Below are 21,798 nucleotides of genomic sequence, written 5' to 3'. Positions count from 1 at the left end.
CATGTCTGTGTATATGTGTGTGCTGTGTCAGTGCATTGCTGTGAATTATGTGAGCATACCAAGACAAATTCCTATCAACTGTATTGTTGAAATGGCTAAATAAACTTGAACCATTGAACATAAAGTCTGACTTTAATATACTAGCTTAAGGATACAATTCTAATATGTGGAGCACCATATATATATATATATATATATATATATATATATATAATATTATCTTTTATATACTATATGTTATATTATGTATATATATATATATATATATATTTGTCCTCAAAGTTGATGTGTTAGAAGCAGGAAAAATGGGCGAGTGTAAGGATTTGAGCAAGTTTGACAAGGGCCAAATTGTGATGGCTAGATGACTGAGTCAGAGCAGCTCCAAAACTGCAGCTCTTGTGGGGGGTTCCCGGTCTGCAGTGGTCAGTATCTATCAAAAGTGGTCCAAGGAAGGAACAGTGGTGAACCGGCGACAGGGTCATGGGTGGCCAAGGCTCATTGATGCACATGAAGAGCGAAGGCTGAACCGTGTGGTCCGATCCAACAGACGAGCTACTGCAGCTCAAATTGCTCAAGAAGTTAATGCTGTTTCTAATAGAAAGGTGTCAGAACACACAGTGCATCACAGTTTGTTGCGTATGGGGCTGCATAGCCGCAGACTAGTCAGGGTGTCCATGCTGACCCTGTCCACCGCTGAAAGCAGCAACAGTGGGCACGTGAGCATCAAAACTGGACCACGGAGCAACAGAAGAAGGTGGCCTGGTCTGATGAATCACGTTTTCTTTTACATCACGTGGATGGCCGGGTGCGTGTGCGTCGCTTACCTGGGGAACACATGGCACCAGGATGCACTATGAAAAGAAGGCAAACCAGCAGAGGCAGTGTGATGCTTTGGGCAATGTTCTGCTGGGAAACATTGGGTCCTGCCATCCATGTGGATGTTACTTTGACACGTACCACCTACCTAAGCATTGTTGCAGACCATGTACACCCTTTCATGGAAACGGTATTCCCTGGTGGCTGTGGCCTCTTTTAGCAGGATAATGCACCCTGCCACAAAGCAAAAATGGTTCAGGAATGGTTTGAGGAGCACAACAACAAGTTTGAGGTGTTGACTTGGCCTCCAAATTCCCCAGATCTCAATCCAATAGAGCATCTGTGGGATGTGCTGAACAAACAAGTCCGATCCATGGAGGCCCCACCTCACAACTTACAGGACTTACAGGACCTACAGGACAATTTACAGGATCTGCTGCTAACATGTTGGTGCCAGATACCACAGCACACCTTCGGGGGTCTAGTGGAGTCCATGCCTCGACGCATCAGGGCTGTTAAATATATATATATATCTGTCACTTGGGACAGATATATATTTTGCTCTCAAAATTAGGCAAAAAAGGGCAAATTGCATAACATGGTTTTCATCTTTGAAAACCAACAAAATAAAAACAATGGTAAAAGAACATACAACTTGGACTAGGTTCATAAGTAAATCAATCTTCTGTTGTTGTTTTGTTAATGCATTTATAAGGTTTCCATTTTCCTATTCAGTCTCTTTTATTTGGATATATTAACATCTTGTTGGGCTTATGATGTTTGTTTATCTTTGTTCAAATGACTTTTACAGCATTGTGTTGGGCTGCCACTTAATGTCAAATGTGTCCAGTGTGGGTCTTGAAGCAAGGATATGTTGTTTTCTCCATGTTTTTGGCAGTGAGTCAGGGGCAATAAAGAAAGGTAGCGGAAAAAGAACGCAGAGTATATTAATGATGAATGCGTGGAGTTCATGTGAACATGCAATTGGTCGTGAGGTTTTCCCAACAATTTATTTGTCAGTGTCAAAGACAAGTTACATCGCAGAGGCTGTGAATATGCTGCAGCTTGTATGCGTGTGTGTGCTGTTTGGCTTGGCACTAATGTCCGCTGTTGGTTTGTCTTATCTGTCTTCACTGCCAGACTAATCCTTCAGTTCCTCTAATGCCCAGACTTCCTCCTATTGTCCACACTTAATGAGTTTGAAAACGGAAATCACACCATCCCTCCCTTTTTCGTTCTTATAAAGTGGTTGTTTCCATCTAGACTGGGTCCCAGTCATGTCTTCAGAATTGTGAGACACTGGATAGGTTAGACCTTGCACAGCAAAGCGCTTCAAAGAACCTGTTGCTGGGAGCCTACCGCTGGGCAGAGGTCAAAGGTAACAGGTGCCACTGAATATTTGTCCTGAATATTTGTTTTCATCGCTGGTGTCTATGATTTTTTTCAAATCTTTGAATAAGCGAGTCTGAAGCTGTACACTGTGTTTAAAGGTAATGTTTTGCTATTTAACCATGCATGAAAATATACCATGCATGTTTGTGAATATATTGCTCAATTTTTCCCATCCTAAGTTCATGCTCAAGAATAACAGCATTCTTTCTTTGCCATCTATGTGGAAATACGTGACTTGTGTAAAACTCTGTGACAGATTTGTAGGGGCTCAGAGATTTCTTTGTTTCTCACTTCCAGCTCAACCTTTGCTTTGACTCATGCCATTTTTTTAAACTAAATTTAACCCTCACATACTCACTATTGTTGATGGCCAGTTTAAAAAAAGGGTAAAGTGACATTGCAATGCATTACCTACTGTGTGCTTTCTAGGGTGTTTCAGGTGATTACTGGGCTAAATCTCTCAGGATTTCTTCTTTTTCTTTAATCAGATGGAGTCGTGTAGATGGAAAGGATGGAGCAGAATCCTATGGGTTTTCGTCTTGAATTTTTCAGGTGAGAGTTGAGCATGTTTGTCTGTTGGTTTGAATTTTTTTTAAAAAGAAATTAATACTTTTATTTAACAAGGACACATTAAATAGATCAAAAGTGACAGTAAAGATATTTCAAATAAATGTTGTTTTTTTAAATGTTCTATTCATCAATAAATCTAATAAATATATCATGGTTTCCACCCAAAAAAAATAAGCAGCACAACTGTTGTTAACATGAATAATAATAAGAAATGTTTCTTGAGCAGCAAATCAGCATATTAGAATGATTTCTGAAGGATCATGTGACACTGAAGACTGGAGTAATGATGCTGAAAATTCAGCTATGCATTAGAGGAATAAATTGCATTTTAAAAAACTTTTAAATTGTAATAATATGCCACAATATTACTGTTTTTACTGTATGTTTAATCAAATAAATGCAGCCTTGGTTGCAAAAATCTTACTGACTCCAAACTTTTGAATGGTAGTTATGCCACTTTGATTTAAAGCTAGCGTGCAAGAGCTTAACTCTCCTACCCTCTTTGTTCTGTAGGTTTTGTGACTGTCGAGGGATCCGGTCGCTGTAGTCTGTTTAGCCGGCAGCATATACACACATTTGACGGTGTGATTTATGAGTTCCCTGGAGACTGCAGCTACATGCTGGCGGGAGACTGCCAACACAGAAGCTTCTCCATACTGGGTAAAAGCCTGTCACACACACACAAACACACACAAACAGTTTTTCATGAATTAAACAAGCTATTGCGAAGTTTGTACAATGTCAAGATGATAAAATACCTTCTTGTGTCTGTGTGTTTACATCTAGCCGATTTCTCTCATGGAAAGAGGAAAGGAGTGACTTTCTTTCTGGGAGAATTCTTTGAGCTTCACCTCTCTGTTGATGGAATGTTGTCACAAGGAGCAGAGAGGTACAAACTGTAAATTTCGTCCACTCTTAAACATAAAGGTTCTTTGGCATCTGTTGTTCCATGAAGCACCTTCAACATCCATGGAAACTTTCCATTCACAAAAGGTTCTTTATAGTGGAAAAAGGTTCTTTAGATTATTAAAATGTTCTTCACACTAACAAAATGTTTATTTTAAGAACTGTTCATTGAGAGGTTCATTGGGGAACCAAAAATGGTTCTTCTATGGTAAGCGAAACCCCCCTTTTAGAACCTTTTAATTTTTTTGTGGTCAAAATATAAAGGAAATGCTTATGGCTTGCTCATGTAATTTCAATGGAACAAATCCTAAAAGGATAAAAAAAGAATCCCATAAGAATCCCATCAGATTCCAATGGATTAACTGAGTTTCACATTTTTTGAAAATTGGAATATGGAATATTCTACACTGAAAAAAATGATTTGCTTACAATTTTGACTTGAAATTTCACAAATTACAAAGATATGGCAATGGCAGTAATTAAACATGAATGTTTGTAGTAAAAAAGACTCAAATAGTATTTTCTTATAACACATATACAATAATCTTTGTTTTATTTACAACTTTGAATTTTTTTAAAGTGTATTATCCTTATTTTTGAGGAATTCGAAATTATGTAGAATATTCCATTAGCATTCTTTTGGGATTTTTATATGCATTATATATCACTATGGTCACCGTGATTTTGCCAAGTAAGACATGTTCCTGGATCAACATATTTTGTTGATCCTGGAACAACATTCCTGTCCGAAAATTTAGTCTTAACCCTATTCCCACCCCTAAACCTAATCCTACCTATAACTTCCCTAAAATCAGAGGGGAAACATATGTGAATAACACTGATGTAGAAGCACCTAACCCTGGTTGCAAGCCTAAACTTGACATAAATGGTAAACTTGTCCCTCAAATCTGAAAGGTTGATTGGAATGTTGTTCCAGGATCAACAAAGATGTTGTTCCAAGATCAACAAAGATGTTGATCCAGGAACATGACGTACTTGGTGAAATCACGTTCACCATATCACTATACCCTGTTGAAATGACAGTCTTAGACTATCATGAATTTCCAGGCTGAATTAGAGTTGGTGTTGCTGGTTAAAGTAGTTAAGCAGCCTGGTTGGGGCACCAGCTCACCAGAAACACAACTAATGACCAGCTACACTACTAGTAGGGTAGAGCATACACTCAAAAAAATAGCTGTAAAAAAATGAAAAACTTTACACAGTAAAATACCGTTTTCCATTGAAACAGTAATATACCGGTATGGGTATATGGGTAAATATAGGTAATATTATTTGTCGTTTTCGAGAAAGTTGCCTATACTTTCTTGAAAATGACAAATAATATTACCCAGAATGCATTGTTTTCACATTGTTTTTATTGTATATTACTCTTTCAATTGAAAATGGTTGGTTTTGTTTATTTACAGCTATTTTTTAGAGTGTATAAAACTTTTTTTTTAGAGTGTAAAAAAGTTGTTGTTTTTTTTCCTCCAGGCTCCCAATGCCATATGCATCGAGCTCGGTGTTCGCAGGGTTTGAGCTGGGGTACATTCGACTATGGAGCGAAGAGTTCGGGTTCTCCATCCGTATAGACCCCTCGCATAACATTCAACTAACGCTCAGCAAGAATCACAGCAACCAAACATGCGGCCTGTGTGGAAACTACAATTATTTGGTGGAGGATGAATTCACCGCACAAGAAGGTGCGACACAAACGCAGGCACAAACACAACAACATACCTCAAACTCTCTGTCGGTAAAACATGTTTTAAATGCATTGGACAGGATGCTGATTAATATGAGCTGGGGAAATAGGTGGCGTCAGTGTTCATCCAGAAGACAAAACATTAGAAAGTTAAAAAACTCTTTGTTTCAGAGCCTTGCGTGTGTGTGTTTGGGCCTTTAGAGGGCATGTTAGTGTCCTGTCATCGTTCCAAATCACAGTGTTTGTAGTTGATGGTGCACTTATCAGCTGTTTAAAATTAGAACATCTTTCACAAGAGTTCACCACATGATACAGAGAGCCTGGGAAACTTTGTTCGAGTCCACTGAGAGATAACATGTTTTTACAGGTGAAGCAACATGTTCTGGTCTCAAATAAAAAATATATTTTGATAGAAGATTAGTTGGCATTTTGACATTATGCACATGATCAGTGCTGGAAGTGGAAAAAAAAGAAAGGTCACCTCACACCACCATTCGGCCCGCTACTGATGGCCCTGCTCGCTTGCACTCACACTGACAGTGGCAAAGTGTTGTGCCGAATTTTGACTCCCTGCCAAATTATTACCTCCTCATTGAAGTTAGTACCTGATTGCCTAATTCTACCTCCACACCTAATAGCTACTAAACCTACCTATACCTGGAGGTGAAGTCGCTACCTGATTGCCTAATCTTAACCCCACCCCTAATCCTAACCCCTCCCCCACACCTACTCCTAAACCTACCAATACTAGGGGGGTAATAATCTGGCAGGGGGTCGAAATTCACCACTACAATGGCACTTAAGAAAAAGGTTTACTAAAGATTAAAATATAGAAGCACCTGTGTACTGTTGCATACCGACCCACTTTGAACACTGCTCATGATAATTAAGCACATTCTTCAACCATTTCTCAAGACTATAATGTAAAGATTAAATAAATAAATAAAAAATGCCCATTACTTTAATGTGTCCAGAAGATTTATAGCCTACTTGAGTTTCCTGTCAGGACACTTTTTTATTATTATTTAAATCAGCATAAATTAATTAAAATAAATAAATAAATACTCTGTAATTAAATTAATTAAAAATGAAAATTTGTAAAAATATTTTAATATTTCACTTAAAATAAATATAAAAATAGATAATAATAGAAATTATTCAAATATGCTTATTTGCTGCTCAAGAAACCTTTATTATTATTATCAAGGTTGAAAACAGTTAAGCTGCTTAATATTTTTAAGGAAAGCGTGATTTTTTTTAAAAAAAATTTATCAGAATTCTTTGATGAATAGTAAGTTCAAAAGATTCAAAACAGAAATATTTTGTAACATTATAAATTTGTTTTCTGTCAGTTTTGCTTGAATCAATACTTTCAACATTGCTTGAATTAATACTTGCTGACTAAAAAGTGTTATTTTTTTTATTTTTTTTTAAACTTACTTTTTTATAATTGTTTAATGTACATTTTGAAATAAAATATGACCAGAACATATACTTGACCGGCTTCATGAAATTCATAGATTTATAAATGTGTGTGTTTAGGTTTTCTGACAGATGACCCATATGACTTTGCAAATTCCTGGGCCATGAAAGGAGCAGATGAACCCTGTAAACGCGTCTTGCCCCCATCGCAGAGCTGCAACAGCACCGGAGAATCAGCGAAAGTCAGACGCTTGCCTGCACAACAAACACAACAACCTTGTTACAATCCATTCTGTCAGCCTTATCATATAGATTGCACTTTTTGAGATTTTTCAGAGTGTGTATGTGTGTGTTTCAGGATCAGATGTCACGATGTGAGGCCATGAGCAACTCAGCACTCTTCCTGCGTTGTGCTCACCTCGTGGATGCGGCTGCGTTTGTGTCCGTGTGCGAGTCTGATGCCTGTCACTGCAGTACGGGAGATGGATGTGTGTGTCAGGCCATGCTGGAGTACGCCCGCACCTGTGCCAATCACGGCGTAACACTGTCCAACTGGCATGTACAAAGCCAGTGCTGTGAGTAATCTCACTTTCACACTTATATAAATACAATTCATATCTGATATTAACTGTGCATATTCACACATGTATGTTTCCATTTGATCAGCCCCTAAGTGTCCTATTGGCATGGAGTACAGCGACTGCACCCCGACCTGTTCCACTTCCTGTCAGAATGTAAACATCCAGGAAGTCTGCAAGGAGGAGTGTGTTGATGGCTGCAACTGCCCAGGTAAGAGTGATAGCGGTCAACCAATGTAGAAAAATTTAATTTACCTCAATTTCATTTTTGCTTCATTGTACTGTTTATGACCTCTCTCGTGTGTATTTTATGTCAACTAAGTTGATGCTTTAATATTAAATAATGACTAAAAAATTATACACTACCATTTAAAAGTTTGGGCTATGTTTTCTTTTAAAGAAATTGATACTTTTAATATTCATATTTTAAGCAAGGATGCGTTAAATTGATCAAAACAGTAAAGATATAACATTTCTGGTCATCAAAGAATCCTGAAAAAAAGTTTAAACAAAAAATATTAAGCAGTTTTCATCATTAATAATATTAAGAAATGTTTCTTAAGCAGAAAAATCAGCATATTAGAATGATTTCTGAAGGATCATGTGACACTGAAGACTGGAGTAATGATGCTGAAAATTCAGCTTTGCATCTTAGGAATAAATTACATTTCAAAATAGATTAAAATATAAAACAGTTCTTTTAAATTGTAATAATATTTCACAATTTTACTGTTTTTACTGTATTTTTTATCAAATAAATGCAGCCTTGGTGAGACTAGGCCATGTTCACACAACAGCAGAATGTGTTATTTTTTGAGTCCTTAAAGGCCCACTGAAGAGTGTTGGAACGCGCAGCATTATTCAATGTGTTGACGTAATTTCAAATGAAACAGGAAGACAGGGTGATATCGAACAGCCCCGCCCCTTTTTTAAAATAGCCAATAGCGATTTGTTTATGTTACAGCTCAGGCCATAGCCGTTAGACTCAGTAAAACCTCAGTTTCCTTCTAATCTCTAACCGTTTCTCCTCATAATGTCCTTTATATCACTTTAATATACAGCATTCTGTGCAGAATTCAAATGGGTCCAATACCTTTTGTGGTCTGTGCGACTCGCGCATATGATCCGCTCTGTGCTCTCGTATCTCTGGACCAGAGCAGACTGTGCTCGCGTTGCGGTGGTTCATGTGACACTGACACAACGCGAAAACAGACATCATTCTCGTCAAAGGAAAGCATATTTACACTGTCTGAATTGTTCCCTATTCTCTAGTGCACTATGTACCATTCACCATGTAGAAACTAGTAAATGTGTGAGCAAATGACCGATTTCAGCCTCAGCTCCAGCGTCTGTAAGAGTGTAGGAGGAGGCGGGACTAAATATTCTAGAGAGCATTTGATTGGACCGAAGATTTGACGAGAAACTGAAGTGCATTGTGATGTCATTAAAATCCGTGATCCATTTTAGTGGAAGTGAGAGACTAAGTTTTGAATGCTTATATCTCCTAAATGCGAATTTTGACATTGTTTTTGGAACACACCAGCTTATTCATAACCTGAAGGCTAACATATTCATAATAAAAGCTAAAAAACTTACATTTTGATTTCAGGGGGACTTTAATACGGTTACGTTTACAAGCAGTACGGTTGTTTACGGAAGTGACAACCGCATTCTGTAACAGAACTCACATCTGTAAATCTTCAGGACTCACAACTGATTTCTTAGAAAATCCATGCTGTATGAACAGAACCGGATTGGACCTATACAGTACGAGAGAGCCGCTCTTCTAAGGGGTTTCGTGTGTGGTTTCGCTTTCGGTAACTTACAGCGACGGACGTATTGAGTGCGTCATCTTAAGGTGTTCGATCCAGTCACTGTTATCCACCGGAGCGGCTCCCGTCAGTTTTGTGTTTCTTTGCGAAATTCAAGTGCCGTGTCATGCGCGAGACGTCGCAAAAGACGTGAGACGCTAGTGCAGGCGCAGCGGTTAAAGACTCCGGCTAGCGCGTGTTTACATTGATTCTGCTGTCGGTTAATGAAGTTTTGATGGGTGAACTCGCGGTGCAATTCGTCTCTTGTCATGTCAAAAGTGATAAGACTTTTCAGTTTTATGGACGTCGCCATCTTTAATATTACTTTGGTCACTGTCGTTATGGTTACTTGGAGGCCCGGTTCCAAAATCAAATCACATTTGACACATTTTGAGGGTGCTTTTGAAATTAGTGAGGGTAAAGTGCAGATGTAATGTGTAAGTGACGGCTCCACCATAACAAGAATAGCAATGTACAGTGAGACATTTTTATAAGTCATTACTTTTACAAATAATTGGAATAGAATTTTAAAAATATTTTTCTAGTCTGCATTTACATTGCTTAATTTTATTTTTATTATATATATATATATATATATATATATAAATTTTACATATTTTTGTCCCGTGTTATGGTAGCAATTTTGAGCGTAAATCCTGCATTTATATGTAGATGTTACTTCTGAAACTTTGCATTGGCCGTCGGTCCTCTTATAGCATGAAAAACAAAACTTGTTCAAATTCTGAATTTAGGCAATTATATAAAGCATGCAAAGAGTGCTTCCTTTATAATCACTAAAAAGCTGTAACTTATCTCAGTTATAGTTGTTTACACTGCACAATGAGTCTCTTACACTTTGTTAATCAGAGGCTTCGGAAGCGCAAACTCAGCGTTCAAGAAAAACCCCGGTGTTTTTTCCAGTGAGCGGATTCTAACTGACTTAAACACCCCTGATTGGCCATTGCGTTTAAGAGATAAGCTAACACGCCTGTAATTGGCTACATTGCTCACCGCTGCAAAATCATGTTGTAAATAGAAACATTTGACGTTCTCCAGAGCGCAAACACAAATATGCACTGGAGCGTTTGCAAAATCTCTTTCGCCAATATGATATTATTACAGTATCAACTGAGGGTGCTCTTGCTTGCATTTGAGGGTGCTTAGCGGGCCTGGTTACTAGTAAGAGAATACAGGGTTGACTCCCATTGCACATTCATAATACAGACAATGTTCGAGAGTAAATGTGGCTGTCAATCCCAAAAACTGACAGTGTGAACGTGGCCTAATAAGAGACTTATTGAAAAACATTAAAAAAATCTTACCAATCCTAAACTTTGGAATGGTAGTGTAGTTTAAAAAAAACATTTAGTGAAGTTTATATTGATAAATGTGGGGGGGAGGGCTTTTTAGGTAAATTTATCTTTAGATATTGTTACTGGAAAAACAAGACAAAGAAACTGACCACCAATGATTAATTTTAGTGTGCCTTTTCCTGCCTAATGTTGAATGTGTGAAATGTGTGTGTCAGCGGGTAAGGTGTTGGACGGAGATCGTTGTGTTGACGTCTCTCAGTGTTCCTGCACGCATGCTGGACGTAGCTACCCTCCTGGTTCCTCCATATCGCAGGACTGCAACACATGGTAGGACACACGCACCCTCCCACACATATATACACACACATTACAAAACAATGCATTCAAATATGTGTGGCTACTATATCTGGACACATTCACTTAAACTCACCTTAACTTCTAGCATCTGTCGCCATGGATCATGGGAATGTACCAACGAAGGATGTCCTGGTAAATGTGAATTTGTTGCTTATTTTAATTTAATTAACCTTCCTATAATTAACAGTATTTTAATGTCAATCTAGCTTAATTTCTAGTAAGCAACATAAAATATTCTTTTTCACCAGGAAATACGACCCATTACAACACTAAAATGTTTTGCAAATGCAGTTTTAATGTTGACATTAATATTTCTGAATGCCCTGATGGACAAACATTGCTTTCTAATCGATTCCTTCCTCTGTCTCTTCTTAGGGGAGTGTCTGGTGACAGGACAGTCCCATTATAAGACCTTTGACAATAAGTTCTTCACCTTCAGTGGGATTTGTCAGTATCTGCTCGCTAAAGACTGCCAGAGCAACTCTTTTTCTGCCATCATTGAGACTGCACAGGTCTGAAATCTTCTGTGTAGTATATAAACTTGTGCTTATTTGTTTGGCTGTGTGCTTATGGTTGTATTTTTTCTGTTTAAGTGTGCAGATGATCAAGATGCCATCTGCACACGGTCAATTACACTGAGATTCAGAGATCTGGCCAATCAGACGGTTCACCTCAAGCATGGGGGCGTGGTCTCTGTGGATGGAATGGATGTGAAAACACCCTTAATTAATGGTCTGTCAAGTAGCAAAATATCCACAATGCATACACAGAACATATAGATGCAATGGCTTTTTTTAAATAAAGGACAGCTGCAATGTAATACTGCTCTACAAATCATAATGCACCATAACAGTAATGTGTTTGTGTGTGCGTGTGTAGTATACTGCTATACAAATCATTGTGCAGCATAACAGTAATGTGTTTGTGTGTAGGTCCCCTAAGAGTCCAGAATACGGTGTTGTCATCTGTAAGATTGCGTTACGGTGATGATCTACATCTGGATTGGGATGGCAGAGGACGTGTTTTGCTCAGGGTGAGTGTGCCCTGCTGGGAAAAACAGGCTATACACTGAAAAAAGATTGTTTTTGAAACAATTTTCAGTCAGAAATTGCTAGTATATTTCACAAATAATTACAGAAAAACAGTACATAACACATTGAATTAAAGGTGAAATTTTAAAGTAGAGAGACTGAAATAAATTGTTTAAAAACATACTCCTACAATCTGTTGGACAACAGTATTTTTTGCAGTGTACCAACTTAACATGGTCAAGTTCTACCAGCTCTAACCTGGTGAAAAGAAAATGTTTGCCCAGCCCAATAAATGAAAATTGTGTCATCATCAATGTTGTTATTGTTATCTAAAGCTAAAAACTTAGACTGTTCAAAATCGTTTTTGGCAAGTAAAATGAAGCTGAAATAAAATAAAATATATTAGATGAACAAATTAAACTTAAAAGTTTAGAAATGTTTCCTTGGCAAATAACTGAAATAAATAAGTTGAAGTTGAAGTACAAAAATGATGAAAACTAAAACTGAAATAAAAATAAGTGAAAAATAAATTGAAATATTAAAAAACCTAATAAACATAACAAAAGCACTAAAACCTTAACTAAAATTAAGAAAACTGATACAAAAAGCTAATTTAAAATATTAATAAATACTATACTATATACTATACTATAATAGTATATACAGTAAATAATACTAAAATAACACTGATCATTGTTTATTTACATCATATTTTTGTTCCAAACCTTATTGTATTCCGAAAATGGAAAGGAAAATGAATATTAACTGAGGCGTATTTCAAATCTTCTGAAGCCATACGATTGCTTTGTGTGAGGAACAGACCAAAAAATGTTAGTTATATATTTACATTGGAATGCATTCAGATATTTCACCCCGAAATGCATTGGAATATAGTTGTATGGACCATTTTTATAATAATAGTTTTATGGTGTTTTTGTCATTTTTTAAAGTTTGGTAGCCTCAATCAATCACTTAAACCAGTTTGAATTAGCAAACAACCAGCTTCGACCATCCAGAAACCTTTTAAAACATTCTACCACCTTAAACTGATTTTAGCTGGAATTTCCAGCAGCATGGATCACATCTCGTGTGTTTGAGAATGCTGGGCGCTTTAGACACTCAACATAATGCATAAATAATTTCCATATACATACAATAGAGTCTGTCTGTGAAATGCAGAATCTGGGACGTGTCAAATATTCCTGTGCTGCAAACCTGATATGTGAGCATATGTGTGTGTGTGTTTGCAGCTAAACCCTGCCTATGCTGGGAAAACGTGCGGTCTGTGCGGTAATTATAATGGTAACCAAGGAGACGACTTCTTAACAGTGGGCGGGCTGGTGGAGACACGCGTCGAAGGATTCGGCAACGCATGGAAGATGAACGCAGACTGTGATGATGTTCAATTGCAACACTCAGATCCCTGTATCTTAAATCCTAAGAGAGGTATACACAAACACACACAAGGATGTGACCAAAAATATTCAATATTAGTGGGACAGGTGTCAAATTTCAAGAATCTGCCAGTAAAAGAACATATTGACCACTAATCTGAATATTGATATTGTGGTTACAGCCCCGTACAGATGCATATTTATAAATGCACAATAGATGCAATTTTATCTCAATATAAATGTCATGTTTGATAATGTTCACTTTGCAATATCTTAAGTTAAGATGGAATGAACTGATGTCACCAATGCATGATGTCATGATTTATAAATGCACTGAACACTAGAGGGCAACAAAGACCAGCAGGTAACAATAAGTGTATTTGCATGTTTTGTATGTCTACAGTGCGTTTTGCAGAAGAAGCCTGTGCTGTGCTGCTCTCTGTGAAGTTTGAACCCTGTCATTATGCGGTCAGCCCTGAGCCGTATGTGAAAAACTGCCGCTATGATGTCTGCTCCTGCGCAGACGGCCAAGAGTGCCTGTGTGATTCAGTCCGCAGCTATGCAGCCACCTGCGCAGACAAGGGAGTGCTAATCAACTGGAGGGGTCATGGATACTGTGGTATATCTCATTCTTTCTGTAGTTTTAAACTCCATATAAGAGTTAAGACAGCAAAACAGTTCCAAAATGGCTGAATAAACACTAAATGCTGAAAGGTTTATCTGAGGGTTAGGGGATAGAAAATATCTCTAGATCTGTATAAAATTAATGGCCAACCAAACCAAATGTCCCCACAAGGATAGTAATACCAGTAAATTGTGTCCTTATGGGGACATTTTTTTGGTCTCCATGAGGAAAACAGCTTATAAATCATACTAAATGAAGTGTTTTGAAAATCTAAAAATGCAGACAGTTTTTTGTGATGGGTAGGTTTATGGGTAGGGTTAGTGTTGGGGGATAAAATATACAGTATGTACAGTATAAAAATCATTATGTCTATTGAAAGTCCCAAGGAAACATGGAAACCTGTTTGTGTGTGTGTGTTCGAGCAGAACTGACCTGTCCGGACAACCAGTCGTACGAGGTTTGTGGGAACATGTGTAATCAGACGTGCCGGTCTCTATCGCTGCCTGACAGTGATTGTGGTGGGTTCTGTGAAGAAGGCTGTTTCTGCCCCAGAGGACTCTTCCTCAGTGACGCGGGGGAGTGTGTGCCACCCGAACACTGCTCGTGCCACCATAACGGAGAGATCTTTGAGCCCAACGACATCATTGGTGACCATCACGCCATCTGGTTAGCAGGGAAAAAAACACAGTATTTTACTATATAGTTACACATCAGGTTTCTTTGATAGCTTGGTATTTGGTCAACTGCTAATGTCTCACCGGACTCATATGATATTAAACATAAAGTGTTTATGTGACACAGATTATAGTCATATTCCAACTGTGTTATTAATATTACCAGTAACCAGAATATTGGCTTTAATGTAATATCATCTGTCAGAAAACCTATACATATATATATATATATATATATATATATATGTATATGTTTATACAGTCAAACCAAAAATTATTCAGACACTAGATATAATTTTTTTACTAGTGGGTGCAGGAAACTATAGTTAATTTATGTAAGCGAGGATAGCAAAATAAAGTAAACTATGACATATTATACCCAAAAATTGTTCATACAGTGGACTACCAGTAAAATTGATAAAAATTTAAGACCAAAAATTAAGACAATTTGACCTGACCATGTTTTTCATAAGTGTTATCTGACATAATTAAGATTCATTTTTTCTGACACAGTTTAACTCTGAGATCATATTTTATTACCATTTTTTTTAAACTATAGTGAATAAACTAAATTAATGAATGAAATGTTCAAGGTGTCTGAATAAATTTTGGTTTGACTGTATATATATATATATATATATATATACACACACATAGAGATAAATATATAAAATGCATTATGAATAATAAAATGCATTATTACATCTACATATATTATATAAAATATACTTAATTATATACATTATTCAAAAGTTTGGGGTCAGTACATTTAAAAAAAAAATCAATTTAATATACAGCAAGGATGCATTAAATTGATCTACATGGACAGTAAAGACTTACATTATTAAAAAATGATTTCTATTTCACATAAATGCTGTTCTTCTGAACTTTATAATCATCATCAAAAAAGGATCACGTGACACTGAAGACTGGAGTAATAGTGCTGAAAATTCAGCTTTGACATCACATGAATAAATTACATTTTATAATATATTCAAATTGAAAACAGTTACTTTAAATTGTAATAATTTTTCACAATATTACTATTTTTACTGTATTTTTGATCAAATAAATGCAGCCTTGCTGAGCATGAGAGACTTCTGTCAAAAACATTAAAAAATCTTTCCAACTCCAAACATAAGTGTATATATATTTATATGTTTTTTTAATTTTATTGTTTTTTTCTGTATGTAGTGTATGTGAGAGCGGATCAATGCAATGCACTTCTAATGAAGCCACTGGATCTACTCTGACAGACCTCTTCTTTAACGAACATTCTTCTTCAAGAGGTATTTCTCCTCGCTTTCACAATGGAGCACAACTGCACTTGATACAACAGAAACACACAATTGGATAGAATATTTTTGCTTTGACAAGTACATAAAATTAATTCTTTGTGTGTGTTTCACCTGTAGGGCGGCGCTCTATCTCTTGTCCACCTCCACTGCAGCGGTTTGAGTGTGGCAGTACAAGGGATGCTGGGATAGAGTGTGCTAAGACCTGCCAGAATCTAGACCTGGAGTGTGCCAGTCAGGGATGTGTGTCTGGCTGTATGTGTCCACCTGGAACGGTAAGTGTGAAAGCGAACACTAGGAAATGCTGTTTAATATAATATATGTTTATATTAAAGAAACGTATTAATATTCATGAACCAAGTAGGACTGGTAAATTCAGATCAGCTTTATGTTTCCTTAACTATATTTACACAACTTTTTTATGTTTTCATAATTTTTTCTGAAAAAATACTTCTATTCTGAAAGTATACTTTATTTGATAAAAAAAAAATGAAATAGTAATATTGTGAAATATTATTAAAATTTAAAAGAACTGTTTCCTATTGTAATATGTTTTAAAATGTAATTTAATCTTGTAATGGCAAATTTGAATTTTCAGCATCATTACTCCCGTCTTCAATGTCACATAATTTTTCAGAAATCATTCTTATATGCCGATTTGCTGCTTAAGAAACATTTATTATTATTATCAATGTTGAAAACAGTTGTGCTGCTTAAGTTTTGGAAACTGTGATAATTTTTTTTTATAAAACTGTGATTTTTTTTTTTTTTTTTTTGTAAAAGTGAGCATTTTACGTATGCAGCTTTTTAATGTATAAAACTTTTTAGGCTATATAATTTTTTTTTTTTTAATGTTATGGGTGTTTGCAGGTCCGACACAGAAGAGAATGCATTCTACAAGACCAGTGCCCTTGTTACCATAACAACCGTGCCTATGCCTCAGGACAGAGCATTAATGTGGACTGCAACACCTGGTAAATGATCCAATCATGGCTCCTCTATTGGTGTAATGTAATTTTGTTGCGTACATCAGATGACAAGTATAAGCATTCAGATTATTGTGTTACAATTACATTTCCCTTTCTTTCCCAGTGTTTGTGAGAAGCGTCAGTGGAAGTGTACACAGCGTGTGTGTGACGGTGTGTGTCGTGTGATAGGAGAGACACACTACATCAGCTTTGATGGACTTAAGTTCTCATTTCCTGGACGTTGCCAATACGTACTGGCTCAGGTAAACTCAATATTCTCAATCTCTCTTTCCTTCATATTCATCCATGTTTTTGCTCATTTTCTTTGTCTGTCTGTGTAGGATTACTGTAATGGATTGGAAGGAACGTTTAGGGTTCTGGTGGAGAACTCCGCTTGTGGGATCGCAGGTTACCGCTGCAGTAAAAGCATCATAGTGTTGTACATGGGAGGGCTGATTGCAATGGAAAATGGCGAGGTAACACTAAAACTCATTTATAGAGTTATATTTGACATTATAAAGCTAGAGTCTTGGATGTTGTTGCCAATAAAATGTTACTAAACACACAATATTGCAACAGATATTTTGTTGGTGGAGCAAACTAAACCAAATAGTTGGTCATATTGTGTCTGAAATTAAACTAAAAAAATTTAGATAGACGTTATGACAAGCATCATGTGTGAAGTAAAAGCATACAGACTTTTTTCTTTCTTTCACTGTTGTCTTCTCTAGGTGAGGATGAAGAGGCCTGTGTTGAAAGAGACAGCGGTTGAGATTGTGCGCTCTGGACAGTATTACATCGTCCTTCTGGGTAAACACATCTCCATCATCTGGGACACAGGGACCCGAATCTCACTGCAGATCAACGGACAGTACATGGTAACACACATTAAAAGAAAAACACACACATCTACCTAGCTATCTGAGTGAGCACATACCATAGACAACTTCTTTTTTGTTGTGAAAAATATTTGTGAATGTTTATCTTTGAGTATGTTACCCAAGTGGTAAGATTTAGCAAGTTAACCAAAAAAAAAAAGCATTTTTAGAGTAAAAAATGATTTATGAATCAAATACAGTATTATGTATATTTATGAATCATTTTTATCTTTAAGCATGTCCCCAAAGACACATTTTTAATAAAAATATTTAAAATATGTTTTAATAATACATAAAATAAATATTTCATATTTAAATATCATAAATATTTTTATAGTTAAGATAATGAATCAAATTTTATAAATAAAAATATTTTAATTTTCCATCATTGACAAACATAGTTTTCAGCATGTCCTGGAAAGTCAGTTTTTGTCAGATTTATCAAGTAAACAAAAAACAAAAAATAATTTTTAGAGTTAAAATGATTTATGAATCCAAATGTATGTATAAAGTATGATTTATTTTTACTTTTGAGCATGTCCATAATATGGGTTTTTATCTGATTTATTAAAAAAATAGATATATTTATAAATAAAACCTGATGAATATTTTTTTTTAATCATTTTTATATTTTAACATGTCCCCAAAATTAGTTTTTTTTTTTTTCATATTTAGCAAGAGTTAACGCTAATAAAAACATTTTTAGAGTTAAAAATTATTTATGAATAAAAGTGGATGTATAAAATATGATTTAGAAATTATTTTTACCTTTGAGCATGTCCGCAATATAGGTTATATGGGTTACAACTACTTGGAGCACAATTGAGAAATTAAGAATAAGCTTATAAGTTTATTTGTGTGTGTTCAAGGGGAAAGTATGTGGCCTTTGTGGAAATTTTGATGGCAGTCAGAATAACGATCTGTTGAGCAGCAGTAACCAGATGGAGGTGGACGCTGCAGACTTTGGAAACTCGTGGAAAGTTCAACCCAGCTGTGCTGACGCAGTTCCGGTGAGTTAATGCGCATCACGGCCTGTTTTCCTAGAGCGAGTCAGAGCATAGAGACATAAAATGATCTCAGATTACATATTTTGATCTGCATGCAGGTGCTGTCTCAATGCAGCACAGACATGGTGAAGCTGGTGACGGTGGAACAGTCCTGCCGTGTGCTCAACAGCGCCATCTTCAGGGAGTGCAATATTGTGGTTGGTAACATTTATACTCAATAGTCACAATTAAATGATGACAACACACTGACATGTGGTCATTACTCCACTTTCTTACAACTTCTTTTTTACTTTTTACTCTGACTGTATCAGGTGGACCCTGAGCCGTACTGGGACATTTGTACTCATGACACATGCTCGTGTCCATCGGTTGGTGACTGTGCATGTTTCTGTAACACCATTGCAGCATACGCTCACGAATGTGCTCAGAAGGGGCTGCTGGTGAACTGGAGGTCCAACGATTTGTGCCGTAAGTTTTACCACTGTACCCCTTAGCAAGGCACTTAAAGGTCATTTACTCACCAACAAGTTATTACAAACCCAACAGACTTTCTTTCTTCTGCAGAATACAAATGAAGACATTAAGTAGAATGTTCACACTCTTTTACACAATGAAAGTGAATGGGTATAGAAGCTCTTGATCTCCAAAAACGACAAAAAACATAAAGAAAGTAACAAAAGTAGTTCAAATGAATTGTCCACAGTATTCCAAGTCTTCTGAAACTGTACAAATAGTAATGTGTTCTGAAATTTTTTATTATTATTATCATATTAAAGGGCAATATTTACTGCCTGGAATAGATTTTCAATCACGTTTTACTTTTAACAGGGTATTTTCTAATTAACCACAAAAAAAACCAAAACATTAATTTCTGTCAAATGCTTGCAAATATAACACACACATATAAGCAATATCACACAAGTAGCCGTGCGATATCGCTCTATATCATAATATCACAGCTATGATTCAGCCGTATACAGAAATTGAATAAAGTTATTAAATACTTTACAGTCTTCACTGCATAAAATTTTAAGAAGGATTATATTTCATAAAAAAAGCTACAATTTTCTCTTTTACCTTTGTTCCTGACAGACATCAAAGCAACTGATTTATTAAGCTACTGTGACTTTAAGACCTGCCGCTGCCAAACATGACGTGGATCGGACGCGCATCTCATTTTTTCACAACGCTTTAAGTTCATTTAAGACGTTATTTAGCTAATTTAAGACTGCTCTTATGAGGATACTCGACAAAAATGGGCATTTTGTGTCACACAGACACGACATTCACAGACAGCGTGTTATCGTTTGTCTTGTGGCGCTTGAATGGTTTAAAAGTATTTACCTGAAGAAGAGCGTGATCATATAATGCAACGCTAGCCACATTATGATGGAAAAAATGTATGCTGGTTTAATTGCGTTAAATATTTTTAACTGAAAAAAATTTATTGCGTGCGTTAACGTGCTAATTTTGACAGCGCTAATAAATACATAAAACTGCACTTAACCTATAACTGCATAGGCCTTAGATGCAATATAATGAAATAGCCTGTATCAAATGTTAATTTATGAGACTGTTGAGCACCTATTTGTATTGTTGGGAAAACTAACCCTTTAACCCCAAGACAGATTATTCCCTGAAATAAGTACAGAAAGTCAAATTATACAACAGTGTGTGCTAAATGACTGTTTACTTACAGCACTGAGTTGTGAGGAGCTGAATAAGGATGCAGGGGTGGAGTGTGAGTGGAAATATAACGCCTGTGGTAGCGCTTGCCCTACCACCTGCCAGCATCCTGAACCTCTGAACTGTCCCATCACATGTGTGGAGGGATGCCATGCTGTCTGTCCACCAGGTAGGGCCAATTCACACATACCGACAAGTAAATTGACTTCATAGACTTCAATCTCACTTTTTTTCTCACATTCACACATTCTGTCTGCTTCAATCCCTCAGGGCAAGTTTTAGATGAGGTGCTGAGGAAGTGTGTGGAACCGTCACAGTGTCAGGTGTGTGTGCATGACGGGGAGAGAATCTCCCATGGAAAACAGTTCATCCTTAACCATGAAGATCCTCATCTTTGCCAGATATGGTATGCTATGCAACATTCTTTTTTGATCTCCATCACTCATTACTCAATGCAGTGTGTAGGAGAATCTCATAAAGAAAAGTTTGGGTCATATTTAATCTCAAAATTTAAAAAATAGGAAAAAATGAAGAGAATAGACAAGTACTTAAGAGTCTATGAATGGATCATTATTACAGTGATTATTATGTTTCTAGCATGTTATATGTTTGGGAACAGTTCTTCTAACCCTAATTGATGGAGTGTGTAGCTTTTCATTCCTTAAACAACCGTGTAGGAAGACACATCATGGCCATATTCCAGGATGACAGTGTTAAGATTCACCAGGCTCAAATTGTGAAAGAATGGTTGGGAAGGAGCATGATGAATCATTTTCGCACATGAATTGGCACCTCTGAATCTAGACGTTAAATTCATTGAAAGTCTTTGGGATGTTCTGGAGGAGACTTTATAGAGTGCTCACCTCTTACATTGTCAATACAAAAACTAGACCAAATATTGATGCACCTTATGATGGAAATAAATATTGTGATGTTATTTTCATCAAGATGTGCATCAATTTTTGGTCAAGATCTTAAAAGAACTGTTCCCAAACATATAACATGATATAAACATAATAATCACAACAATAATGATCCAGTGATAGACTCTTAAGTATTTGCCTATTTAAATCCAAACAGCGACTTTTTTTTGGCCAGGCAGTGTACACACACACACACACACACACACACACACAGAAACACATATTAACATATTAACATATTAATTTTGATATAATTTTATAATTATATAAAAGTATCCTAAGGTCTGTATATTTTTTATATAATTTTATATTTGTATTGTATTGTATTGTATTTTTTTTTACATAAAATTATTTATATACATTTTTTTATATATATTTTTAAGATAACTTAAATGTACCATATATATATATATATATATATATATATATATATATATATATATATAT

General features: G+C 36.2%; 1 protein-coding gene and 1 long non-coding RNA gene across 4 annotated transcripts in view; one reads left to right on the top strand and one right to left on the bottom strand.

Annotated features, from left to right (window-relative positions):
* The first annotated feature begins 2,050 nt into the window (after positions 1-2,050).
* The window catches only part of vwf (von Willebrand factor), a 47,902-nt gene continuing 28,154 nt past the window's right edge, over positions 2,051-21,798 (top strand). Inside the window, exons 1-27 of one of the 3 annotated variants that reach the window (XM_051869480.1) lie at positions 2,051-2,194; positions 2,697-2,760; positions 3,292-3,438; positions 3,565-3,667; positions 5,179-5,387; positions 6,932-7,053; positions 7,170-7,386; positions 7,478-7,600; positions 10,729-10,840; positions 10,956-11,002; positions 11,246-11,382; positions 11,464-11,602; positions 11,803-11,903; positions 13,152-13,347; positions 13,699-13,914; positions 14,346-14,586; positions 15,789-15,883; positions 16,010-16,164; positions 16,760-16,863; positions 16,982-17,120; positions 17,199-17,333; positions 17,589-17,735; positions 18,605-18,745; positions 18,841-18,939; positions 19,054-19,210; positions 20,442-20,597; positions 20,699-20,834. In XM_051869480.1, coding sequence (XP_051725440.1) covers positions 2,697-2,760; positions 3,292-3,438; positions 3,565-3,667; positions 5,179-5,387; positions 6,932-7,053; positions 7,170-7,386; positions 7,478-7,600; positions 10,729-10,840; positions 10,956-11,002; positions 11,246-11,382; positions 11,464-11,602; positions 11,803-11,903; positions 13,152-13,347; positions 13,699-13,914; positions 14,346-14,586; positions 15,789-15,883; positions 16,010-16,164; positions 16,760-16,863; positions 16,982-17,120; positions 17,199-17,333; positions 17,589-17,735; positions 18,605-18,745; positions 18,841-18,939; positions 19,054-19,210; positions 20,442-20,597; positions 20,699-20,834 — 3,638 coding nt within the window. In that variant the 5' untranslated portion in view covers positions 2,051-2,194. The other 2 variants (XM_051869482.1, XM_051869481.1) reach the window with 2 other exon arrangements.
* LOC127499322 (uncharacterized) lies at positions 2,638-3,674 on the bottom strand. Its single transcript, XR_007926098.1, has 3 exons — positions 3,537-3,674; positions 3,276-3,446; positions 2,638-2,781 (listed from the first exon to the last, which is right to left on the bottom strand). It is a non-coding gene; the product is annotated as an uncharacterized LOC127499322 (long non-coding RNA).

Source organism: Ctenopharyngodon idella, chromosome 18, assembly GCF_019924925.1.
Source record: "Ctenopharyngodon idella isolate HZGC_01 chromosome 18, HZGC01, whole genome shotgun sequence".
Lineage (NCBI taxonomy): Eukaryota > Metazoa > Chordata > Actinopteri > Cypriniformes > Xenocyprididae > Ctenopharyngodon > Ctenopharyngodon idella.
The sequence above is the reverse complement of the archived record's forward strand: the minus strand, read 5'-3'. Positions and strand labels throughout refer to the sequence as shown.